The 27,654-nt window shown below is 41.3% G+C and overlaps 1 protein-coding gene across 5 annotated transcripts in view; it reads right to left on the reverse strand.

Annotated features, from left to right (window-relative positions):
• Nucleotides 1-27,654, reverse strand: part of EWSR1 (EWS RNA binding protein 1) — a 39,637-nt gene that overhangs the window by 3,108 nt on the left and 8,875 nt on the right. Inside the window, exons 4-16 of one of the 5 annotated variants that reach the window (XM_048821074.2) lie at nt 24,079-24,202; nt 23,663-23,677; nt 16,951-17,137; nt 15,652-15,819; nt 14,384-14,595; nt 12,562-12,742; nt 9,705-9,742; nt 9,139-9,171; nt 8,002-8,120; nt 6,313-6,442; nt 5,319-5,441; nt 1,654-1,813; nt 758-855 (exon numbers count right to left, since the gene is read on the reverse strand). In XM_048821074.2, coding sequence (XP_048677031.2) covers nt 758-855; nt 1,654-1,813; nt 5,319-5,441; nt 6,313-6,442; nt 8,002-8,120; nt 9,139-9,171; nt 9,705-9,742; nt 12,562-12,742; nt 14,384-14,595; nt 15,652-15,819; nt 16,951-17,137; nt 23,663-23,677; nt 24,079-24,202 — 1,588 coding nt within the window. Of the gene's footprint in view, nt 1-757; nt 856-1,653; nt 1,814-5,318; nt 5,442-6,312; nt 6,443-8,001; nt 8,121-9,138; nt 9,172-9,704; nt 9,743-12,561; nt 12,743-14,383; nt 14,596-15,651; nt 15,820-16,950; nt 17,138-23,662; nt 23,681-24,078; nt 24,203-27,654 lie in introns of all 5 variants that reach the window. The other 4 variants (XM_048821073.2, XM_048821072.2, XM_048821076.2 and 1 more) reach the window with 4 other exon arrangements.

A 27,654-nucleotide genomic window follows, 5' to 3' on the forward strand; every position in this document is an offset into this window, starting at 1 on the left:
TGCCCAGGAAGAAACGTCAGGCCACTTTCTGGGCTGGAGACAGCCACTCGTGGCTCATGCCACACTGCATGAACTGCATGTTTACAGAAGTGCCACTGAAAATTTTGAGCTATCCTGAAATCCACTGGGAAAGCCTGAGAGGCAGATGGCTGATTTAGAGGCCGTTTTGGCTGGGAGCCACATAAAGTGACAGTGTCATAGGGCAGGTCTATAGCAGAACTCTACACTGGTGCAGTTGCGCTGCTATAGCATGTCTGGTGAAGTCGCTCTATGCCGAAGGGAGAGCGCTCTTCCTTCAGCATAATTACTGCACCTCTGCGAGACGTGGAAGCTACGTTGGTGGGAGAGTCTCCAGTCAACAGTGCCGGTGTGGACAGCGCTTAGGTCACTGTAACTTGCGTCACGAGTCTTTTTCACACCCCTGAGCAACGCAAGTTAGATTGACTGAAGCAATAGTGTACGCCTGCCTGTAGGAAACTGGATTGCTGCAGACAGATGCAAGGAAAGAGTCACAGAAATAGTGGGAAAGTGAGAGCAAGTCATCTCAGGCAGAACAGAACCACAAACTGCTGCCTCTACAGCTCCAAGAGTGTGTTATTTACCCAGTAATTATCCACCTCTAGTGATCAGTCCCTGAGAACACTGTATAAGCAATGTCAATCACATATGCAAAGGAAGTGGTTCATCTTAAGTACTCATTTCCCATGCTCTGGGAATAACCTTGAGCTCCTCTCTAAAAGCTGTGCCACACACATACCTGGAGGTGGGAAGGGGGGTGGAAGAAAGCCTTCTGGTTTAGGAGCCTTGCATTGATTACACTCTGTTCTCCAGGCAAAGTTCTGGTTTCCACAGCCCCTAGACAGAACCATCAGTTAGTGAAGACTTTAAAAAAAAAGTTTCTGAATGAGAAACAAGATTTGAAGATCTACCTTAATAACTTTTAATGGCTATGTAACTGATCTAGGAAAGGACGCTGGTCCTAGTACAGAACAAGAGACAAATGTAAGGATTTTGTTCTCAACTTTGATACTGAGTCTGTAAGTGAGCAAGTCAACCAGCCCATATTTCTCCATCTTTGGGGTTTGTGAGGACTAACTAGTTAATATCTGCACCACACTAACACAGCCCTTTTTATCTGCTTTGCCAGTACAAAAAAATAGCAATGTATTATTACACCGAATGATGTGGTTGCTCCAACTATGCTCCTCTTGGGGCAGGGGCTGTCTTTTTTGTTGTGTTTGTACAGCACCTAGCACAATGGCACTACTGCAATACTAATAAATAATATTGCTACCTCTAATATGACAGAGATGTTAAACTGGCAAGGACTGTATGTAATCACTAATGCATCTCTGCTTAGTTCAAGCTCTCAATTACAGTAAATTCAACAGCTTATTTTTTCAAAATTTGAACTGTACTTTATTACCAGAAGTTCTGGCCCCAAATGAGCCATTTCCTAACTGACAAATACCCAGGCATTTTGGTGACATGATTATTAGTATGATGGGGCCTGTGACATTCTGCAGGAGATGAAAGCCGAGTGGGCTGCAGTGCCAGGTATCATGTAAGGAAGAAGGCATCTGGGTTTACATGCAGGACTACAGGGCACAAAGGTGTTAACAGATCAGCCTAGTTGGTAATGCAAACACTTACGGATTGGGGCACTGCCAGTCTCCAGCTCGGTGCTGGACGTTTCCTCCAGAAGGGTTTCCTCTAGAACCCCGCGGTCCTCTTGGAGGGAAGCCTCCCCTGTCTCCACCTCTGCTTCCCATACGGCCCATTGGACCACCAGAACCACCAGGACCCCCTGGGCCTGAAAGAAAGAAGTCAGTTAATTCCAATGCAGACTCTGGTCACCTCCACAACTTAGGGTGTTGCTCAGTAATGTTCCCTCTAATTTTTTACATCCATGTGTGGAATGAGTTTTGTTATGTGCAGCACCAATAATGAGGTAATGTGGATGTGCGCCACCGCCCACCAACACAAACAAAAAGCCTAGATATATTTTTAAAAAGTTATAGGTATGGAAGAAGAAAAAATATTAAAACAAGGGATAATTAACAAGGTGCACTGCTTAAGATGTTTGTTTAATATGAAATCAAATAAAAAGAAAATTAAAATAAAGAAAATTAACACGGATAGCTGTATTACACTGAAATAGCAGACTCTCTGTATGTGACTGTTTTCTCACAATGTGGGGCAACACTGCTGTGGACCCACCCAGACTCAGTTATAGCCCATGCTATCTTAGGAGAGGAGCTGATTATGTACTCCTTGGAGTGGAGTACATGCATTTTATCATCCTTTCTAACAAATCAAGCTAGTAAACACACCAAAATGTGGCATACTGAAAACAGCTATATAGATAAAACAAACACAGCCATTAAGTGAAAGCATAAAAAATGTGTGCCAGAGGCCCAATTTAATAACCTACTCCCATAGACCACTAAATCTTCAGAGAAAGCTGCTCTCAGAAAATTAAGAATCTGCCAAAACACTAGCATGCTACGGACTTTTGCAGTCCACAAAACTATACCTCTTGCATGTATATTATCTGCACACATAGCTCAGCTTCAAGATACTAAACAAATCTAGGAGTCAACTAGAAATAGTCATTCTCTCCTCATAAGTATTAATACAGTATTTTCTGATACTGGACAGGAGAGTAAAAGGCATTCACTCAGGCTTATACAATTTCTATAGAATGTCAACTCTTAATTTGATTAAAACTTCACACACATAGAACAGAAAAAATAAGTAATAATAAAGCGACACAGACAGCAAACAAACCACAAACAAGTGACAACACTGAAAATACAACAGGAAGTAAAACATCAAGTTGTTGCAAAGAGAAAAGGAGTACCTGTGGCACCTTAGAGACTAACAAATTTATTTGCGCATAAGCTTTCGTGAGCTACAGCTCACTTCATCGGATGCATTCAGTGGAAAATACAGTGGGGAGATTTTATATACACAGAGAACATGAAACAATGGGTGTAATCATACACACTGTAAGGAGAGGGATCACTTAAGATGAGCTAATACCAGCAGGAGAGCGGGGTGGTGGTGGGGAGCCTTACAAAAGGTTCCTCCCCCCCGCTCTCCTTCATCCGATGAAGTGAGCTGTAGCTCACGAAAGCTTATGCGCAAATAAATTGGTTAGTCTCTAAGGTGCCACAAGTCCTCCTTTTCTTTTTGCGAATACAGACTAACACAGCTGCTACTCTGAAACCTATCAAGTGGTTGGTTATGGTGAAACAGAGCCCTGTAGAAACAGGCAAAATTCTCCTGTAATTTGTGCATGTTGCCAACTCAAAAACTCAGACTAGGCTCATTAAGTTTTTACAAGTCCAGCCTTAAGTAAATGGAGCACATTAACACATCGCTTCAGAGTTTGCAGACAGATCCCTGCTTCAAATAATTTGCAAATAAAGTCTTCATCCTACAAAACACCTAGCACCAAATGCTTGCTACTCAGGAGTCAATGAGAGTACTCTAAAGAGCCAGAACTATACCAGATAGCAAAGATCTGGCCTTAATGGTTTCCAATACCTCTCAAATGAATTCTAAAACTTGTCTGGAGGCCTCTCTCCTGGCCACTGCAGCCCCGAAGCAGGGGCTGGGACGTGACAGGTTAGAAAATACAAGAGGGATACTGCAAATCAAACTTTAAAGCTGTAGTACATGTTCCGAAACAAAGCTAAATCCAAACATTTTAAGCAGCTGGTGGAGATACCGTTAATTTTAGGAACTAGATTAATTAACCTATGTACCAGACAAGCAATTCCGAAATGCCAGCCAATGTAAAAGCTAGGCATAAATAATACATTGTCACTTCTGTGATTATAGAAATGGTTATTAAATGTGATTTTTAATGATAGTTTTGGGGAGGAGATGATTTATTTGGATTCTTTTTAAAAAACAAACCAAAGTTACTGCAGTTATTCTCCAGCCAGAACTACTTATCTATAGGGATCTCTTTTTTGGAAGAATAAAAGCAGTTGTCATATATAAAGCACATCTCAAATCCTGTTTGTACTTTTTGTATTCAGTTAGCTTGACTTGTGTACAAAATTCAGGTATAATCAGCGGTAAAATAACGAAAATGAAGCTAAATACATTTGATGATTGTATCTATCCACTAGTTTTTTACATTGAAAAAGCAGAAGCAAAATTCTGCAAAATGCATATATCTGTAAATAGCACACATGACATGGGGTAATCTTTAACACAGTGAAACAAATATCAGGTTTCAGAGTAGCAGCCGTGTTAGTCTGTATCCGCAAAAAGAAAAAGGAGTACTTGTGGCACCTTAGAGACTAACAAATTTATTTGAGCATAAGCTCTCGTGAGCTACAGCTCACTTCATCGGATGCATACAGTGGAAATACAGCAGGGGGATTTCATACACACAGAGAACATGAAACAATGGGTATTATCATACACACTGTAAGAGACTGCTGAATTTGAATTAATTTGCAAACTGGACACCATTAAATTAGGCTTGAATAAAGACTGGGAGTGGATGTGTCATTACACAAAGTAAAACTATTTCCTCATGTTTATTTTTCCCCCTACTGTTCCTCACACCTTCTTGTCAACTGCTGGAAATGGCACACCTTGATTATCACTACAAAAGGTTTTTTTTTTCTCTCCTGCTGGTAATAGCTCACCTTACCGGATCACTCTTATTACAGTGTGTATGGTAACACCCATTGTTTCATATTCTCTGTGTACATAAAATCCCCCTACTGTATTTTCCACTGCATGCATCCGATGAAGTGAGCTGTAGTTCACAAAAGCTTATGCCCAAATAAATTTGTTAGTCTCTAAGGTGCCACAAGTCCCCCTTTCCTTTTTGTGAAACAAATATGACATTTAAAAAGTGACATTTAGTTAAATGTTAGTTCTTACTGGTATTGTGGTGTTTGTGTCTCCCGTCTCTCGCCCACAGCCCAGATGGGGCTGCCTGGGAGAGACTCACTTGTCCCATCTCTCCTGGCCGCCACCCACAGCACAACTGGGGCTGCTTGGGAGACAGTCGGGACCAGAGTCGCAACTCATGTCTCCCCCCACATCTCACCCCCTATTCCCCCCACCAGCTCACCTTCTCCATGTTCTCTCTCTGCAGGGTCATGAGGCATCTAATTAGTGGAGCCACACCTGCGTGGCTCCACTAATTAGGTGCGCAGCCCTTCATTCCCTCAGGCGCGCACCTTAGAGGGAACTATGCTGCTTGGTGTACACTACACCCCAGCTCTGCACAATAAGGTTCCAGGGGAATTCAGCTCATTCATACAGACTCTGGCCAACATTACCTCCACGCAGAGGGGGAGGCAATCCACGTGATTCACGTGGGGGCATCCCACCCCTCATGCTGTTCATTGGCGCCTTCTTCCGAGTGAGAGAAACTTTGAGTTTGCTCCCCTGGAAATCTTTTCCTGGGAGGAAAAAAAGACAGAAAAGTGTGGCTTGCTTACATGGTCACAAACTTCCACTACTGGAGGGGGAATAGGGCTTGGGTACCATGTACATGCATCCTACAGGATACATGTTTCCATAGTCACTGATCAAAGGGAAAGGTGTCCCTCTATTAAGTGCTGGAGGGTGGGGGAGAATTCCATCTCTGACCTGTAGAACCAAAGAAACTCTACACCGAGTTGCCCAGACTACTTGAAGTTAGCGCCTTAGGGAGCTGGCTTATCTGGTTTGACTAACACCAGAACGTTTCCCAGGTAACATCTTTCCAAGCAAGATTTGCGTTTGTGCGTGCGTGCATATGTATGTATGTAGGGCCTCCCTATGTGAAGGGCATAAAACCCCACTTTTCTATCCTCTGAATTAGCCAAATACTTAGCTATGAAACATAGGCGCCGACTCCCTGGGTGCTCCATGGCTGGAGAACCCATGGGGGAAAATCGGTGGGTGCTCTGCACCCACCAGCAGCTCCCCGCCCCGCCCCTGCCCCAGCTCCGCCTCTTCCCAAGCATGCCACATCCTGCTTCTCCCCCCAGCTCCCAGCTGTTTTGCAGCAGCAAGCACTGGGAGGGAGGAGGAATACGGTGCGCTTTGGGGGAAGAGGCAGGGCCAGGGCGGGGATTTGGGGACGGGGTCCAATAAGGGCAGAGAGGGGGCAAAATTGGGGCAGAGACTTTGAGGAAGGGGTTGGAATGGGGGCGGGGCATAGGTGAAGCTGGGGTGGGGCTGGGTCAAGCATCCACCAGCACCTGGAAAAATTGGCACCTATTCTATGAAATAAATCCCAGTCAAAACTATGCTCATCAGAAGCAAGAGTTAATTCCAGTCACTTGCCATCAAACCATTCTACAGCTGCTTTGGCAGTTGATGGGTCATCATAGGACACTGTGGCATCTCCTTTTGGCTTTCCAGTTTCTTTGTCAAGATAGAAGTTTATCATAGGTTGCCCAGTCCTCTTGTTCATCTAGCAGGAAAATAAAATCACACTTCAAAATGCAGTGCAATAAATTGAATGAACTGTAAACAAAAGATTCCCAAGATATCCTTCTCCACTACTCTTAAAATCACCCCCAATTCCTCTGAGGTAGAGGTCAAATACTCCATTTCAGTTATACAGTTATATGTATCAGGAAAGAGCAAATCCACACAAATCCTGCCCCTCCCCAATCCCTTAAAGAATGTGACTAACCCCCTATCCCACCTAGAGGGCACAACTACAGTAGAATTCAGAAACCTGAAATGGACACTGAAAGACAAGTCCTAAAAGGCTCTTCTGGAATATAACTCTGCTAGTTATTTCAGGGGTTCTCAGCATGCTGGGTTGGGACCATACTGCTATATGGGAGGTGGTCCTGCCTGGAAAACACTGGGTGGGGGTGTCCCAGTATGGAAAAGGCTGAGAATCACAGCTCTATTTCCATCCCACTCTACTAGTCGGTGAGATAGTTATTGTTCCACACTCCAGCGGTCCTGCATAGATTTGTAAGGAAACTCAAGAGGTCATTTAAGTCCCTTGCAATCATGGCAGGACTAAGTATTATCTAGGCCATCCCTGACAGGTGTTTGTCTAACCTGCTCTTCAAAATTTCCAATGATGGCGATTCCACAACCTTCCTAGGCAATTTATTCCAGTGCTTAGCCACCCTGACAGTTAGGAAGTTTTTCCTGGTGTCCAACCTAAACCACCCTTGCTGCAATTTAAGCCCATTGCTTCTTGTCCTACCCTCAGAGGTTAAGGAGAACAATTTTTTCCCTTCTCCTTGTAACAGCTTTTATATACTTGAAAACTCCCTCCTCAGTCTTCTCTTCTCCAACTAAACAAACCCATTTTTTTCAGTCTTCGATCATAGGTCGTGTTTTTTAGACCTTTGATGATTTTTGTTGCTTTTCTCTGGATTTTCTCCAATTTGTCCACATCTTTCCTGAAATGTGGCACCCAGAACTGAACACCATACTCCAGTTGAGGCCTAATCAGCGCTGAATAGAGCGGAATAATAATTTCTCATGTCTTGCTTACAACACTCCTGCTAATACATCCCAGAATGAGGTTTGCTTTTTTTTTTTGGGCAACAATCTTATACTGTTGACTCAGTTAGCTTGTGATCCACTATAACCCCCAGATCCCTTTCTGCATTACTCCTTCCTAGCCAGTCATTTCCCATTTTGTATGTGTGCAACTGACAGCTCCTTCCTAAGTGGGGTACTTTGCATTTGTCCTTATTAAATTTCATCCTATTTACTTCGGACCATTTCTCCAGTTTGTCCAGATCATATCCTCCAAAGCAACTGCAAACCCTCCCAGTTTGGTATAGCCCCCAAACTTTATAAGTGTACTCTATGCCATTACATAAATCATTGATGAAGATAATGAACAGAACCAGACCCAGAACTGATCCCACTTGATACGTCCTTCCACCTTGACTGTGAACAATTCATAACTACTCTCTGTGAACAATTTTCCAACCAGTTATGCACTCACCTTACAGTAGCTCCACCTAGGTTGTATTTCCCATGCATACCCACCTTGACAACACCACATTGTTTGAAGAAGTCTGCCAGCTCCTCCAGGGTCACACCATCACTCAGTCCCTGTACATAAACTGAACTGTTGTCTGAATCGTCATCTGTGTCTACAGGTGGGCCTAAGGAGATCAAATTCACAGAAGTATCATTATACCAGGTGATCACAAAAGATAATGGACAGAGTTCAGTTTTATCTGGTCAACTTTAGTGATAATCTCCTAAATGGACTACTACCTCTCTTTCAGTGAGGGTAAATACTTGTATATTTATGGAAATGCCAGATGAAAATCCAGCCATACAACATGGGGATTCAGTGGCACCTTCTCTATACATAAGGAAGAGCCATACCACATACTGATCACTAAGAAAGTATCTGTAAAAAAGCTCATCCTTTCCAAATAATCAGCTGATTTATTTCCTACTGACCTCCTACATAAGGGAATTTTGGTCTGGTCTCTTGCCATGGCTGGATGTATACCATTAAAGTGCCATGAGAAACTGTAGCCAAAATTGGGTGGCTGATATAATGGAAGTCTTTTTGAGCAATAATTTGAGATCTGTGCAAAAACAGATATCCAACTGCAGGTGCAAATTAGATTTGACATCTTTTGTACAATTATATAGGCAATGACCTAAGCTGATCCTGGAAACAGCAACAGACACAAAATGCAGATTTTTACAGGACTAGAAAGGAAAAAAACTACAAATTCACAGGCTATGGGTGGTGGAAGGGAGGAAAGGAAGAGAAAAGTAAAGCTAGTATATGCCTGTGTGGTAGTTATTTCAATACTGCTTGAAATTAGATGCCTGGTATATCTGAACACCCATGGACATGCTGCTTAAATACTCTCCTCTTTCATGAAGGGAAGGATAAGCATCCAAATGAATCTTTGCAAAATTTAAATCAGCCAGCCCAACTATTGGATTAATTAAGAAAGTAGAAGAAATGGATCAAGACACTGGGATATAGAGGGTGAATGCCCCTGAACTTTTTATATAGGCAGGGAAGAAATAAGGCAGATAAACCTTTGCGGACAAGCAATGTGAATGACTGCCTTCACTTGGGGAGGAAGAACAAGTGAGAAATCCTTCTTTTCAGCATGCACAGGTGATATTCTGAACAGTATTCAAAATTACCTAAATCAAGATCTGGTCCTTCTTCCATGGGTCCTGCCAGTCAAGGAAAAAAATCATATAAAGTTTTGTTAGTGCACGTCTTGCAGGCTGAAAACCGACACACACAAATCTATCTACTTACAACCACCATATGATGGTGTTGGTTAAACTCAAATTGACCTGCATTGCAAAAATTTTAGCAATGCACCTTTTTACGGTTTTTTTGTGATCAGTTTGCTACTTTTAGCAGCCTTTAAAACCATTAACCATTATTACACTTCTTTAGCTTTACTGGGCCAATCAGTGTATATTTATAAGAAAAGTTATTTTTCTTTATTAAATCCAAACAAAATTAAATTTATTCTCCCCAAATTACAAAAGTAGTTTCTCAATACTTCAAGTTACCCTTTGTTTTGTAACCATAGGTTAACCTTATACCCCTAGGCATTGCCGGCAGTACCCATTAAAGTCTTGTTGTATATGTCATTTTTAACCACTTATGAAACTAATAAAAATTATATATTTTTTTTCTAAAAACTGACTGATTTTTTTTTAAACACTATCCATTGTAATGCTCAAAAACTTACCACCAGGCTTATTGAAGCCACCTCGCTCTCCAGCGCTGCTGGGGGGATAAACGAAGAAATGAAGGCCTTTCCCTTTAAAAAGCCAGTACCGCTCTGAGCCTCTGGGGCTCACTGGGAAGAATGGCACTGGCTAAACATCTCCAAACAATGCATCTGTCTGTCTGTCTCTCATCTCGTCACTATGCCTTTCTTCAGGGCAGCTTGCTCAAATTTCCTTTACGCACAACCTTGCTTGTCTGGTTTAGACACCACTTTTGCTGCTGTACCCTTTCGTTACTTGTATTGGTATTAACAGTACAATACTTGGCAAAAACATTTAGAGATTTTCAAATTGTGTTTGATTTTTAAAAAAAAGATAAGTCACCTATAGGTCAACTCCCTCCCCTTTGTATGTACATAAAGGTGCACCCTCAGCCTCTTGCAGCAGGAGAGCAAACTGAGTTCCTGGGTCCCTAACATTAACAGTTAAAAAGGCAGGAGACAACCATATGTAATACCTAGAACACAGTTCAGATGACATTTCCACTAAAACCTTAGTATAAAGCCATACATTGAGGTCACTACTGGATTTAACAGTCTCTGTGGAAGAAGAACTTACAGAATATATCAGGGCTCAAAGGCCTGGGGGTGCAGCTTTATGGACACAAACCAGAAATTAAGATTTTAATGTGTGCCAATGCAAAAATCACAGCCTCTAGCTTTTAATACAAAAGCACAGACTAGGCTATTAGTTTTCAGTTGCTTCCAAGTGCTGGTTAATTAGGAAAATGCCACCTGAAAAGGGTTTTCTGGGTGGGGGTGTTGTTTTGAGGGAGGGAAGAGAGGAGGGAGAGAGCCATCTATTTGCTAGCCAGTATTGCACCTTTAATCTCTAAAAAGGTTTTAAATACACAATTCCAAGCTGTTGCATGCAGCTTTGCTTCCTTTTTTTTTTAAAAAAAGTACACACCATATATGTAATGTCTCTCTTTTTAAACACACATGTTTACACTTTTTAATGTTACACAATTCTAAAGTATTATACCAGTATGCAGTTACCAAAGTTACAGAAGGATTCCATTTATACAATGAATACATTTGGTTAAAAATATTCTATGTATATTTTTCCTCTCCATATGGACACCGTGTCTAGTCCCACTTTTCATTATGCTGCCGGCTGAGTACTGAGTACGGGTACTTTTTAAGTATTGAAGTGTATACAAGGCTCTCACTTTGTAACCTGTAGCATATAAATGCGACAAAGCATGTTAAAAAGTTTCCATGTTTAACAGCCAATGAAAATATAAAATAATTGAGTCAATGAAAAAGGGCATGTTAATAACATTGAGCTCCTTACCTGCAAGAGACACTGAAATCCATCACCACAACATGATAAAAGGGCCGAGTTCCCCTACCCTGCCCCCTGGGTTTTCAACCTACTGCTTCGTGGAAAGGCCACCTTTTCTATGGACAGTAGAAAAACTACATCCAAAAGCTGGCAGCCTCTTTAATAGACTTTCAGTTGGAAATCACTACAGAAGTAATTTATTCTTTGATTACAGATGTGAAATTAGAGAAAAAAATTATGAATCTTTTGCAGTGAACAGCACCAAAATGGCTACAAGTTTTAAGACGTGATGATAGTAATTTCAAGTGTCTACATCTACTTTAAAAACATTAGAAATAAATATATTATGGGTGAAATCTTTATATAGAACAATGGAATCCTGTTCCATTCAAGCCAATTTATGAAATCAGTAATGTTTCCATGTGAACAAGTGTTTATCTTTAAAATATAAGTTCCAGGTAGTTGTATTTCTCCAATAAAGATTTCAGACCATTTGGATTCATTTTAGCTAAGCTATGCAGAATGACAGAGTAACTTCTCCAATTTCTAGGTGAAATGGGGTTCTAAAACAAGTCGCCAATAAATGCTGCACTTTTATCTAAGGCTGTTGACTCACTTGCCCAGCCATACAAATATATGTGGCAACATTTTACCGAGATTTGTCCTGATGTTTTGCACTTCCATCTCCGCATTTCTAATCTGTATGAATGAAACTCTGCATAGCTTTAAACGTAAGTTTCATAGCGATTGAACACACACAAAGCTAAACCTTCCTTATATTAGCCTTGATAATTAATCCATCATCCTCACCTTCATTAAAACAGACACCAGAGACAGGGAGCTATAAACTACTGATCTGAACAAATAGGTTTACTAAACCAGATTATGCCATCAGTTAAAATGGCCAAACTGATTTAGATCACCTGAAAGCTCCAATGGGGAGCAGTCCTGGAAGTCAAGTCAGATCTTTGGGTGTTCTTGGGGCTTTTCTTCACACTCCAACCAAGCCACTCTAGAGCTGTGGCTTCAACAACAATAAACTGATCCATACATTCACTTATAACAGTAGCTCCAAGTGCTACTTCTAGTGCAAACAGAGGCTGAGGGGAAACATTGTATAAAACAGCTGACATTAGGCTTCTGCCATGTACATACCTGAAACGTCAAGACCCCAAATAGTGAGGCAAAGAAAGTGAAACCTGGATCTCCTGGAAGGTTTGTGTGTGTTCTATCCAAAGTTATCGTTAAATCCCACAGAGGATTTCACCTCTGAATAACCATGAAGGGAGCTGAAAGTTCTTTATTTCATAAAACCCTTAATTCCCCCAAACCCAACAATCTGCAGGAAAAAAAGTGATCCTGCCCCTACTTCCCCTAGGAGGACATTTCCATGGACTAGAAACAATCTCACTATTAATAAATATTCTCCATGGAAGTGTGGTTTGAAATGTCATCTTTCAGCCGCTCCTTCCATTTCAAATCCTATGGGTAAAACAGAATTAGGTAAAAGGAGAAAAGATTTGCTCTTACCCCATTCCACCGCGTCCTCCTCCCCGCCCACCTCTGCTCATGCCTCCACGATCAAATCCTCCTCTTCCCCTTCCCCGGTTATCAGGGCCACTCATGCTCCGACTTTCTCCTGGGCCAGAAAAGCCTCCAGATTCCTGTCCATATCCACCCATGTTGCTGGTATGGTCCTGACGAAATGAACCTGAGGAGAGTTTGTATTGTAGATATTAAAGCAGAAGCAGATAAAGTCAGACTCATTCTGAAGTGCTTGTTCCGATTACAGTAACTCCTAACTTAAAGTCATCCCAGTTAACATTGTTTCATTGCTGATCAATTAGAGAACATGCTCGTTTAAAGTTGCGCAGTACTCCCTTATAATGTTGTTTGGCAGCAGCATCCTTTGTCCACTGCTTACAGAAAGAGCAGCCCATTGGAGCTAGTGGTGGGGGCTTGGAACCAGGGTGGATCGGCAGCACTCCTATCAGCTCCCCTAAGTTTCCTGTGTGGCAGCTGCCCACCAAGCTATCAATTGCCAGGCAGTTCGGCTGTCCCTCCCCCCCACTGCCCTGTGCTGCTCCTGCCCTCTGCCTTGGAGCAGCTCCTGGGAGCCGCCTGCTTGCTGTGCGGGGGTTGCTAATATCAGGGTGTCCCCCTCCCCCCGCTCCTGCCCCTAGCTACTTTACCCCATTTCCAGAGTGTGTGTGGTGGGGGAGACACTACAGGGCTGAGGACGGAGGGAGCTTGCTGGCAGCAGCTGCTGTCTCAACTTGCTGATCTACTTAAAAAGGCAAGGTACTTAGAGTGGGATCAGCGTACTTAAAGGGGCAATGCGTGTCTCTCTCACACACTGTGTGTGTGTGTGTCTGTCTCTCTCTCTCTGCCATGCGGTCTTCCCTCCCCCCATTTGTGCTGCCTTGTAGAGTATGAGGCTAGCGTTAACCTCGTTAACCTTTGTGGGCTCAGCGGAGTGCTAGTTTATCATTTACCAGTAAGGCATTCCCTGGGAAATATCCCACCCTCTTTCACCTCTGACTTCACCACCTCAACCAAGCTCCACAATCATCACTTCTGTGTACAGTATTAAACTGTTTAAAACTTGTACTGTGTATTTGTGTACACACACAAAATATAGTATTTGTCTGGGAAAAAATTTTCCCTGAAACCTAACCCCCACCCCATTTACATTAATTCTTATGGGGAAATTGGATTCGCTTAACATCATTTCACTTAAAGTAGCATTTTTCAGGAACATAACTACAACATTAAGCAAGGAGTTATTGTACCTCTTTGCACCTGCCTTCAGTACCATGAACTTTAGCAATACTGTTAACTAACCATTTGACATGGGTCTTAATACAATGGCTCTACTGAAAGCAGGATGCATAGCACTTGATTTGCGGTCAAACTTAAAAGTATACCCACAGTCAGTAAAAGAAGTCTACAGAACTATCAGCTTGCAGATCGCCTGCTGGCTGGAAAATACTCAAGCTGCTAAACGAGTGAAATCCTCCTTCAGAGATTTACTAGTATATCTTGACAAACACTACTGAGATAGGTTTCAGAGTAGCAGCCGTGTTAGTCTGTATTCGCAAAAAGAAAAGGAGTACTTGTGGCACCTTAGAGACTAACCAATTTATTTGAGCATAAGCTTTCCGGAGCTACAGCTCACTTCATCGTATGCATTCAGTGGAAAAAACTGAATGCATCTTGATGAAGTGAGCTGTAGCTCACGAAAGCTTATGCTCAAATAAATTGGTTAGTCTCTAAGGTGCCACAAGTACTACTGAGATTGTACAATCATTACAGCTCGCCTCCTTAGATGAGCTTCATTATGCAAACTCACTCTGCTGGCCGTAACTGCTGCTCTGCTGGCTGTATTGGCTTGGAGCCTGGCTGTAGGATCCAGTCGGGGGAGGATAACTAGTAGGTGGCTGCTGGCCATAGCTGCTTTGCTGGCCATAGCTAGTCTGTTGTCCATAGGTGCTTGGCTGCCCATAGGTGCTTTGCTGAGAGTAACTGCTCTGATCGTAACTGCTTGGCTGTGTAGAGGAATAGCTGAAAGACATAAGAATTAAGAAGTGTTTCTAGATGGAAGATAAATCAAGCCTCCTGGAAACACGCATTAGGCTGCAGCGGTATCTAACTAGACAGTAATGCAAGTAATAACACAAGTCATTTAAAATGTGAGGTCATCCTACGGAGGCTGATTTGCAGGCATAGGAAAAAAAATAAGGGTTGCTAAAAACAAAAACACTGATCTAGTCCCTCATAGCTCTAAAAAGAGATAACTATGCCATGGAAATCATCATTAGTTTCCAAGTGGGAAATCTGCACCCCTTGAGACAGTGCACTTTAAAACGAACAGAGATTCAGTGAATGACTGATATCTGTCATCTAGAAGACTCTGAAATATCAGCTGGTAATATGGTTTGTTTGTTTGTAACTTGTTTCCCTGGCTTCTTATAAATCAAGAGCAATCTAATTCACTTTATTTCCAACAAAATAAAGTCTCTCTGCTTGGCATGTGTAGGCTTTTCAGACATGCTTGAGAATTTCAAAAGCAACGCCTGTCTGTTCTACATTTCAGGATGAACAACTCACCTGAGATTCACGACGTGTGCAGAAGCAGCATTTTTAAAAGTTAACACTGAAGGGGAATACAGAGAGCCTGAATAATGTCCTCTCTTTAGGACCCCAAGTTTTAGGAGGCAATGACATGTAATTAAAAGGTGGCTTTCACACTTAAGAGTTAAAAGTGAATATTTCTATATAAAACATTTTTCTTGAGTAGTCACTTTTGCCTTTTGTTATTATAGATATCTATCCTTTGATTAGAACTTATTTAATCACAGCCCTGTATTCTTTCCTCTTTGACCCTGCAGTGAAGAGAAGACTGGTTAGATGCAAGTAAGCTTGTTTATGAAAATATCTGATAATCTGTAAACATGGCAAGAAGGTTTATAGAGAACAAATGCTTAAAATCCAAAATATTTAAAGTTTTTACACACTAGGAAAGTCCCTTTAAAAAAGGCAACAGCACTTTTATCCAAGCAAACAAATTTTAATGCTCCACCACCACCTTCGCCAACTCTAATTTTCTGAAATAATTACCTGGTTGGAGGATAGGATGGAGGAGCAGTGACAGGCTGCATGGGGTAACTTCCAGGCACCTGAGGATAACTGTAGTTACTTTGTCCATATCCTAAGCTGGGCTGGCTGTAACCTGTGGTACTCGACTGCGGCTGGCTAGTCTCTGCTGGCTTGCTGCTATCCTGAGGTCTAAAAGCAAAGTTCAGCAATGAGGAGTCACTTTGTACCGAACTCCCCTCCGTCCCAATTCTCCTTGCAACAGGTAATGATAATCCCAAGCACACCCAGTCGAAGACTAGGATATATTAGTTTATGGAATTTATGACCTAAAGTTGCCATTGCGTAGTCCAATGTATTTTAATTTCAACTCAGTATCAGTTTCATCACTGTGAAAGCAGACAGAATTCATTAAATCCAAGACTTTTTACATTTTGATTGGCAATTTATACATTCTCCCACTACTAGAGAAATCACTGGCTACCTCATTAACAATAATTAAAAATACAATTTTTCTACAGCTTCCATTTACTTTATTAATCAGGTGCAATCTCAAATCTAAAGCACATAAGTTAGAATTAGACCAACTCCAGCATAGCCCCAGACAGATCACATTCTAGAGCCAATTAACTCAGCCATTCCACTCTAGGTTTTCTTGCACTATGCTTGTAAGCGGTTAGTACAAAACTGGTGAAGAAGCTTTGCCACCTGATGGCATCAGCTTGTTTTGTTTAACATTCAATCTGATTTAGAGATTAACTAAAAAGAGTTTTAAAAGTTAAGAAAAATCTTACATTTGCTAAACATACAATTAAGCTAAGAGGCCTATTATCAACGGGGGCCAAAAATGTTGAAGTATTTTGTATCAAGTCATACACATACACCCATTCCCGAACGACATGCTAGGCAACACTATTGCTTTAAGTAACCCCATAACTAAAAGAGAAACAAGTGTTAATTTTCCACTACTTTTCCTATCTCACAGTTTGATAGCACTGCATCTACAGTCAGCTGCACTGTTTCGTTGGTCAGTAGAATTTCCTGTGTTAGGCAACAGCTTGGTAACATTGCCGGCAACCTCTGCTGGGTGCAAAAGGAGGAAGTCAAGTACACACTTTCCCCAGGCACTGTAAGAGCTATGAGATAGAGCAGAAGCAAAGCTGAAACCAAAAATGCAAAAGGAGAGGCATATGCACAGAGGAGTAGGCCCAAGCATGTTCAGTGTTACTCTTGGATCTGTCAAAGGCCCACCTTTCTCAGCAATAGGAGAGCAGAAAGAACCTTATTTAAAAAGAAAAAATTAAATGAAACTGTGTGCATTACCTTGCAGGTGCAGATGTTGCTGGCTGCTGCCCATAGGTTGGGTAGGCAGGCTGGGTGCCATAAGCGGACTGTGCTGCGTAAGAAGCCTGGGTGGTAGTAACTGTGGGTGTGGTGGTATCATAGGCAGCTGTGCCGTACCCCTGGACAGGCTGACTATAAGCAGGGGGGGCAGTCGGGGTGGTATAACCTAGAACAAACAAAAGCTTGGTCAGACTGACTTTCAATCTAGATTTCATATTTCAGAATTTTATTCTTCAAAGAGTTTTACCCAGAGGTTACAAATGTTATTGATTTTACTTTTACTGTGCAATATAGGTAATCTGAAAACATAAAAATTGACTTATGCCCCTTTTCTGCTTCTTCATGGCATATGAAGGCCTGGAAATTTGTTTCCCCCAAACAGCGTTTTTGCTTCAACATTAGAAATTCTAGTCTAGTCTTCCAGGTCCAACTAATGACTAGAGAAATAATTACACCACTGAGAACAAAAGCTGATTGACCAACGGGAACTCCTTCTCAGTCAGACTAAAGATTGATTGTTTACAACTATTTAACTTCAATAACTAATTTAAAAAACATACAATACAGGCAGAGACCTGTAGAAAATACTCCAAAACAGGCAAGAGTCAGAGAACATTCTTGTTATTTCTAAAGTAAAAGAAACAATTACAGAAACTTTTACCTAAGTCACACCCATATTAGGCCTTAATACAGCACAAAGAAAAGGCATAAGGCTAACTTTTAAGATGATCTTTACAGGTTACCATTAAAGCACTAGGTACTTGCAATCATTAGTAATTCTTGAAATGTAAAGAATGAACTTTAATTTTGCACTTACATAAGAATGGCCATACTGGGTCAGACCAATGGTCCATCTAGCCCAGTATCCTGTCTTCCAACAGTGGCCAATGCCAGATGCTTCAGAGGGAATGAACAGAACAGGGCAATTATCAAGTGATCCATCCCCTGTCATCCAGTCCCAGCATCTGGCAGTCAGAGGCTTAGGGACACCTAGAGCTGAAGTTGCACCCTGATCATCTTGGCTAACAGCTGTTGATGAACCTATCCTACATGACCTTATCTAACTTCTTTGAACCCAGTTAAACTTTTGGCCTTCACAGCAAGGAATTCCACAGGTTGACGGCACTGTGTGGAGAAGTACTTCCTTTTGTGAGAGTTAAACCTGCTGCCTATTAATTTAAATGGGTGACCCAGGTTCTTGAGTTATATGAAGGGGCTAATAACACTTCCTTATTCACTTTTTCCACACCATTCATGATTTTATAAACCTCTATCATATCCCCCCTCAGCCATCTCTTTTCCAAGTTGAACAGTCCATCTTTTTAATCTCTCCTTATATGGAAACTGTTCCATGCCCCTAATCACGTGTGTTACCCTTCTCAGACCTTTTCCAATTCTAATATATCTTTTTTGAGATGGGGCAAATTGTATGCAGCATTCAAGGTGTGGGTGTATCAGGATTTATATCATGGCATTATGATATTTACTGTCTTATTATTAATCCCTTTCCTAATGGTTCCTAACATTCTGTTAGCTTCTTTGACTGCCAGTGTACAGTAAGCGGATATTTTCAAAGATCTCTTTCTTGAGTAGTAACAGCTAATTTAGATCCCATCATTTTGTATGTATAGTTGGGCTTATGTCTTCCATTGTGCATTACTTTGCATTTATCAACACTGAATTTCATCTGCCATTTTGTTGTCCAGTTACCCAGTTTTGTGTGATCCTTTTGTAATGCTTCACAGACTGCTTTGGATTTAACTATCTTGAGAAATTTAGTATCATTTGCAAACCTTGTCACCTCACTTTACCTCTTTTTCTGGATCACTTATGAATATGTTGAACAGCATACTCTACTAATTTCAGGTTTCAGAGTAGCACCCGTGTTAGTCTGTATCCACAGAAAGAACAGGAGTACTTGTGGCACCTTAGAGACTAAAATTTGAGTATTTCAATAAAGAAACATACCAAGAAGTCAAATTGTTTCTGCTGTTTTAATATGCCACTGGTTAAAGGAAGACCGTACCAATTTAATATGCCTCAGGTAAAAATATTCAGTAGTTAATATAAACAAATCTTTGACGCTTTTTAGAAATATCTATCATTGCTCCTATCTCCAGTTAGCGAGTGAGAGTTGTTCTTTACTGGTATTTTCCAGCAGCTCAGTTTGATTTTGTAAAAGGGCACTGATAGCTAGCACTGAGAAACAAAGTAACAGGAAAACATTATCTCAGTCCTATTTTTCATCAATTAAGATAACAGCTTCCTTTTTACTTGCTAATTTTATTATAATTAAGAAACTTGTCATCACAAAGAAGAGACCATCACATGCAGTGTTCAGACTAACTACACTGGAGTTTTCCTTTCCACTGCCTGATTTTCAGAAGAGAATCTCCGGTACTGTAACATTTACTAGTCAGCATCTTTTCCCTTCATCCTCAGTGTCTTCAAAATGCACAAGGCTGCTTTCACTACTCATTGTGCTATGTAGGTGACCTGTCACAAAATCCAGACCTTTCCTAATTTGTTAATGAAGTAGTATTTAAACTACCTCATAGCACATGCCAAAGCAGCTACACTGGTAAACTATAAAACCAACTTCAGTTCAACATTCTGAGTAGTAACTCAGCACACGTGTAATAATTCTTCAAGTGTTCCTCATGAATCCCAGCATTTTAAACTGTACTTGTTACAATTCAGCCAAGCTAGAAAAGCCAAAGTGCAAGTAGGTATTTATCCTCCTTTTCTACAGGAAAGCATATCTCAACAATATTTGCTTTTCATAATATTCTGGGTACTCATTTCTACCTAGCATGCAAATCCCTGTTCTGAAGCCTAAGCGTGCTAGCGAGGAAAAAAGGTGAATGGGATGGTGCTGAATGGTGTAAAATGAGAACGGTTTTTTGTGTTCAGCAAACGGAAACAGTTCAAAAACTCTCAAAAAAACCAAACATGAGCCACAAAAGCATTCCACAAAGACTGGCTGATACCTAAAGTTAGATGAACCCCAATTCCAAACAACTAAGCCCCAATCGCTCATTGACAACATCAGGCTTTTGCAGTAAGTCAGTTCCCAGTGGTCAGAGGTAAACTTCACAGCAAACTAATACACTTGGGTCCCAATCCTGTACTCAGAGAGAACTTGTAGGATCAAGGCCTAAGCTAGATCTTTCCAACTTTGGTCCCTTTTTCCTGGCACATCTGATGGTATTATTAAAACCAAATCCAAAGCAGGCTGCAGAGTTTGCACACTGCCAGGTGTCACCAAGGTCGTTAACTGTCCTAAGAAAAAGAACCCTGAATTTTAAGCACATGTGAACTCTAGTCTTGGCCCATCATTTGTAAAAATGCTTTTAATATTTAAGCCTCAATATGTAAATGGTTAGTGATTTAGGAACCCATTACTGTAAATTCTAATTTCAGCTGAACATCAGCTTACTTTAGGATAATACAAATTATCCAAAACAATTAGAGCTGTATCTTTTAATGTATTAGATTCCACTTTGGGGAAACAAATAGACCAGCATCTCTCAAACTGGGGTCCGCAAAGGAACCCCTGGGGGCCCGCTGATTAACTCTTCCCCCTCCCTCCCAGCACCTCCTGCACAACCGGTGTGTAGGAGGCACTGAGCATGGATGGGGTGTGCTCAGGGTAGGGGGTGGAAAGAGGCATGGAAAAGGAGGGGCAGGGGTGGAGTGGGGGCAGGGCCTGGGGCTGAGCAGGGGCCTTGGGGGGGGGGGGGGGGGTCCTGCAAAAATTTTTAAATCAAAATGGGGGCCCTTGGGTTGCTGAAGTTTGAGAACCCCTGATTTAGACCATGTAACCACCCAAACAATTTGAGAGAGTCTCCAACAGACAGAAAAAAGAAACTTTTAGAACTTCATAATCTCCTTTAAGCAGCCTGGTAAAGATATTCCTTAGTCAGCTCCAGTTCCTCTATCAGGATCTAACCCAGCAAGCCTTTTGCATGCAAAACCCCCATGGATATAAAAAGCAGTTCTTTCTGCATTAGAAGGGAAGGATTCAGCCCTCAAAGAATACTCAGATGAAATACTGGATTGAAAAAGATTTATTCTGAAATAGCTGGCTTCTCTTCAGGTGGTGGCAGTTTTCAAAGTGCCCTCTAATTTAAACAGCCAGCATCATAAGCTGTTTAATAAATTCCTGCACAATCCTAATACATACGGGATAGGTAAATTTACCATAAGGGAGAACCAACACACAGGAAATTATGTTCACCATCCATAATAAGTTATTCTTCATGATGGTAGATTACATATCTTTAAATTGTTGGGCTAAGTACTGACATTTTAAATACATGATACTAAAATACAGTGGTCAAAAAGAAAGAACGGGTTTGGTTATTTGCAGAAGATTATTCTCAATCTAGAGATCACAAAGAGGTCCCCAGGGTTATGACCCCTCCTCCCAACCTTTATGCCTAGAGGGGAAAGGGAGTCCCAAAAAATTGCTTAATTGGGGTAACGATATAGGAGATATTGATAACCTTTGGATTAACTCACACCTCAAATGCATACTAAGGTGCAAATCAGTGTTAGCCACACAGGACCAAATAGGCTGGGATAAAGGGGAGACTGATTGAGCCTCCCCCTATGTGGGGCTAAAATACGCCCCATCGCAGGCGAAGACAACCCTAGCCTGGACCACTATCATGGTGCAGAAGAACCAGCTCTAATACTCCTGCAGACAGACCCCCACATCAGTGGTATTTCAAAGGGAATGGGGAGGGAGCTTCACAGAGCAACATAAAGCTCTGACACAACATAAAGCCTTTTAAGGAATTACGAAAATAGACAATAAAAGTACCATTTAAATAACTGTCTTAAGCAATACAAAGTCAGCTTCTAGAGAAAATTAAGTGCAATTTTACCAGAAGTCTAAATGTGATCCTTTTTAGGGCGCTAATCTGTGTGTCCCTTACAGCACTACATGTTTTATAAAGCATGAAAACATAGAAATTGCATACTGAACAGTATCTTTGATGGACTTTAGATTAGGCCCCTAAGAGGTTTCAGGTTGTTTAAAACAGTACTACTATCAGTTCACCTTTGGAGGATTCTGAATCTTCTAGGAGAGGATGGTATAGTGACTTTAGCACTCAGCACTAGGTGCATATAAGTAGCATATATAAACAGTTCTGCCAAAGTTAAAGACAGGGAGGCAAACGAATGGACAGAAAGGCAAACTAATGCAAATCATACTCTAGGGACCTACGCCTATGTGGTCTTCCATCTGACCATAATTTTTTTTAACTGGCATTTTTTATTGCGTGTGAGAGGAAGCAGCACAGGCAAAATATCTAATATTGTTATATATCCCAGTAAATGTAACTTGAGCTAAACATGGTGCAAGCAAAAAACATAATCCAGTAGATTACTGTTCCTATAACCCCTGCACATTAAGGGCGGGTCTTCACTACAGGCTAAATCAGCAACACTGCAACAGAAGCAGCAGCATCGATTTAGCAGGTCTGGTGAAGATGCCGTAAATTGATGGGAGAGCGCCTCCTGTCAACGCAGACATCGCTGTAAATCGATTTAAGCTACGTCCAATTAAATTACGTAATTTATGTAATTTAATTAGCATAACTTGGATCGATTTACCTTGTTAGTGTAGACAAGGCCTCAGTGCCAGCAGAATAAATGGCAGAGATTTTTCAGCGATATTTTTAAAGTTTAAGTCTACAAATATATTCTGTTAATGATTCCTGATCTTCAACACTTAAATGGCGAACCAAGAACAAATCACCCCTAGAACTGCGTGAGTTACAAAAGCAATCTGTTCTCATTCTTCAAGGCATAAGATTACTTTGTCAGAAAGAAACCCTCCCCCACTTAAAAATGGTGGTAAAGAATTGCAAAATTAAATACATTATGGTAATTTTTTCTCCACATTTTCCATTGTAAGACATCCACCTTACCATCCATCCATCTATGCCCAGATACTAGTAGAAACACCACCTGTATGTCCTGGATATTCCTAGGGAACCTTTAGGAAGTTTCCATTCCACTAGAGAGTTAATTTTAATAAAGGATGAGCCACATAAAAAACTGTAGCCAGGATGTCACTTGAGTGAAGAGAGTATGTTTTTGCATGGATTCCTGGTTCAAATTGAGTGCACCAGAATATAGTCTTCAAATGATGGATCAAGTCTCTCCAGATCAGGTTTTTTGGGTTTTTTTTTTTTAATAAACTAAGGTATTTTTATGAACAAGGCTCCAGTTTAAAAAGCACAAGTTGAAGTAATTTACAGACTATTTATGAAGATGTCAAGTATATGTCTGAACTGGAAACCCATAGACATAACATGGAACATGCAAAAGTGGTAGTCAGAACAATCTGAACATGTCTAATCATGCTGTTTACCCTTTAGGAAATGGTAAAGACAGCTCGGTTATATTCACCTGGAACACCTTGGTACAGCTGTCACTAGATTGCTTGGAAAGTTTTATCCATAGAGCATGGCACTCAGGAGTTTGTGAATGGTACTCATTATACAGACATGGAACTTATAAATGGCTCTAAATACTAGCAAATTTTGAATAGTACTGTATGTTTAATGTGATGTTATTAGGTCTAAAACAAATGAAACACCTAAAGGGTTAACATCACAAGTTTAGACAGAATGAAACGGCATTTCCCATGCAAGAGTGAGCAGGATATTCAAACCTGTACTTGTCCCTTCTACTGTGGAAAGCACAAGACAAAAAGTAGAGGGTACACTATCAGAACAGGCAAACAGTCACTTTAACCAATTTGATTTTCAAGCAACTGAAGAGATGCCCAGAGTACACATTCCCAATGAGCATTGTTACACAGTTTTTGTGTTTGATTCTTTTTTTAAACAAAGTACATTCTGTAGATTAAACGGGTATGTTTACTCCTGGCATTCATCCCACCCACATCTCAGCATTGTTTTAAATCAGCATTCCCTAAAAGGAAGGCTATAGGAACACTAAAACCTTTTCTACGTCAAAGATGCCCTAATCGACTCAATATGGTTTAGGTTCATATTAGGTAGAAGATTTTAACTAAGCTCTTTCCCCAGTAAAAACAAAGTCATGCAACACTGTTGAGGCTCTTACCCGTTGGAGGCTGCCCATATGAAGTTGCATATGCAGTTTGCCCATATGTTGCAGTTGTCTGAGCCTGTGTGTAGTTGACATCAGTGGGCTGTCCATAAGTTCCATAACTCTGTTGCCCATAGGCCTGCTCCAAACAAAATATATATTTAATTCAAGCACCAAGATCAGTTTATTTCATTACATAGAGGCATATAAACAGTCATTTTGGTGACACGGAGTAAAAAGGCAGCAATGTGGAGCAATTTAAATCAATTTACTTTTCTTTTAAACAGACAAATTAGGTTGAGGCTTTGTAAGGCTGATTAAAATTTATAATCAAGTAAATTATAAATGCTGCTTCTAAATGTTACTACTAGTATCTTTATTAGAATTTTACAAACCCCATAGGCCAAACAAAATATTGAAAACTAAACCCTTGATCCTACAAACACTTAAATACATAACTTTATCCACATAAATAATCCCAAGCTTCCTACAGACTTTGATAGGCGTACTCACGTGTTTATAGTTAATCATATGAATATGTGTAGGCAGCCTGAGGAGCTAAAAACCATACTTTTTATTAAAAAACTTTTCTTAGTGGAAACTTTTGCCACTTCAAAACAAAATTCCTTCAGTGTTAACCGTGAAATGTTACTTAGGCTTTCAAAGCATTAACAAAGTTGTTGTGAACATTTTCAAAAGTAAGAGCCTAAACCCATATTTAAGTACTTGAGGGCATGATTTTAAGGAGTGCTTAAGGAGGCTTATTACTCCAGTTGAGCTAGCCTACCTCCAGTATCATACTGGGAAATACACGAGCTACAGAGTGATTAGCAGCACATGGTATGTCTACACTGCAGCTGGGTCTGCGCATCTCAGTCTGGGTAGCCAGACTCAGGCTAGCTCCACTTAAACTAGCATGCTAAAAATAGCAGTATGGACACTGCAGCACGGGTGGCCATTCAGACTGTGGCTAGCCGCCCAAGCCTGGCTGACCCCATGGGTCTGAGGTCAGGTGACTAGTCTAGTCACAGACCATGCTGCAACATCCACACTGCTATTTTTAGCATGGTAGCTCAAGTGAGTGTCTACTTGGGCTGGGGGCTGTAGTGTAGACATACCCCCAGAGTGACTGTTCTAGTAGAGTGATTAGATTAGCAGTTGAGTTGTTGTATCTTAAGCTGCTGCACCCCCACTGAATTACTAGCTGGAGATTCAAACACTCTCCTTCACCTACCCAAGCTTAAAGCACCACATCTCTCCTGGTAGAGATTTGTGTGTGAACAAGATCTGTATGTGGGTGAGGGGCAAAGCTCAAGTTATATCTCAGACTAAAAATGCAGTGAAGACAAGCCTTATGTGACTTAGGACCACATGTCTCATTGACTTCAAATTGTAAACCCTAAAGGAGGGTAGCCTAGTCACAGTGAAAGCATTTCAAGCTTTCTTGACTTGTGGAAGTTCAGTAGATAAGAAGTTGAGGAAAGGTTGCAAGTGTAACATGGACTATTTGCTTATAAATTTAAGTTGTGTTGTTCTCACAGACAGGGTGTTAGTGAGCCCTTTGTCTTCTCTTTTTCAACACAGATGAGCATTTTAAGTATGAAACTTCTTAGCAAAAAAATTCATTCATAAAATCTGAAATTCTAACGATTAGAAAACTAAAGAAAAAGTACAAAACATCCACTATAACATACTGGTGGCTTGACTAATGCTAATCTTTTCCCCCAAATAACTAAATAGTAACAGGAGTCATCAGTATGTATACTCTATCTCAAACTAGTGGATGTCCAGAAGATTGGATGTCCCCCCAAGCTCTTAAGCATGATTCGATCCTTCCATGAAAACAGTCCAATATGACGGCTCAGTGTTTGAGGCTTTCCAGATTCATTGCGGAGCTGAGCAAGATTGAGTACTTGCACCGACTCTGTTTGGGATTTTCCTCTCCCTGCTACTGAAACAAGCTTTTGGTTCCTCAACTGAGGGAATCTACTTGCACACAAGATCTGATGGAAAGCTGTTCAATCTTGCAAGACTCAGATCTAAAACCAAGACTCAGAAGGCCCTTATCCAACATCTTTTCCTTGCTGATGATGTGCAGCAGTGACAACCCACACAGAAGCTCATCTTCAAAGCCTAATAGTCAGTTTTTCCAAAGCCTGCCAGACTTCAGGCTTACTATTAAGCCTAAAAGAGAATAACAATGTGCCATGGAGTTGAGGAAGCACCCTCCATCAAGAACAGCAGCTATGAACTTGAAGTGGTGAAAGAGTTCACATACCTGGGGTCCACTATCACAGCCAAACTTTCACTTGAAACTCAACATCTGCATTGGAAAAGCTGCCACAACAATGTCTAGACTGAACAAGAGGGTAGGCCAAACAACAAACTGACAAAACACACAAAGATCTGTGTGTATCGTGTGTGTGTTATCAGTATATTTTTGTATGGAAGCGAGACATGGACCAGAGCTTTCATGTGTGTTAGCTTCGTCAAATCTTTGGAATCTTCTGGAGGGACAGAGTCACCAACACTGAGGTGCTCAAACGGGCCAGCATACCCAGCATGCAAACACTTCCCAAACAGACACTTCCACTGGCTTGAGCATGTGTGCTGAATGAATGATGGGCACATCCCAAAGGACACCCTCTACAGCAAACTGGCATTAGGAAAAAGACCAAAAGGACATCCAAAATTGCATTTCAAGGATGCGTGCAAAGAAATGCACATGGATGTAGACAAATGGGAAGATCACACTCAAGACTACAGTCTTTGGAAACAAGAGCTTAACAACGGTCTCCAGAGATATGAGAGGAAGCAGTTTAGCTCAACAGAGGAGAAAAGAGTTTGCAGAAGGCAGGGCCCAAAGGGTCGAATCACCACCGTTAAATGTGACAGATGTGGCAGAGATTGTCTCTCTTCAGCCAGACTTGCGGCTGCCATAAAACTAACTGAGTAAATTCTTTACCTCTCAGGGGCGTATACCCATGGTCTCTCGAGACTGAAGGATACCTATTATTACTCTACCTCATGGGTTCTCAAACTTCAGTGCACTGCAACCCCACTTCTGAGAACAAAAATTACTACACGACCCCAGGAGGGGGGACCGAAGCCTAAGCCCACCCGAGCCCTGCCAAAGCCCCACCACCCCGGGCTGGGGGGACCAAAGCCAAAGGGCTTCAGCCCCAGGTAGGGGGCCTATAACCTCAGCCCCACCATCCAGGGCTGAAGCCCTCAGACTTTGGCTTCAGCCCTGGGCAGTGGAGCTCAGGCTTTGGCCCGAGGAGGGGCCAGGGAGCTTTGGCTCCAGCAAGTCTAATGCCAGCCCTGGCAACCCCATTAAAATGGTGGTGCAACCCACATAAGGGTCCCGACCCACAGTTTGAGAACTGCTGCATCTAGTTCTAAAGTCATTTTTCATCAACACAATTATGTAAACAAAACTTTAATTAGCGTGTAGGTCACTGATTAAGGAGACCCAAACGCAAAGATTACAGTTGTATTTCTCTGGCAACAGTTGATACCTTACTGCTGCAGAGTAAGGCATGCAGCTCCCTTGAAAGTGAAGCTATCGAATGATGCTAGTAGAAACGC

This window comes from Caretta caretta, chromosome 15 (genome assembly GCF_965140235.1).
Source record: "Caretta caretta isolate rCarCar2 chromosome 15, rCarCar1.hap1, whole genome shotgun sequence".
In the NCBI taxonomy this organism is placed as follows: Eukaryota; Metazoa; Chordata; order Testudines; family Cheloniidae; genus Caretta; species Caretta caretta.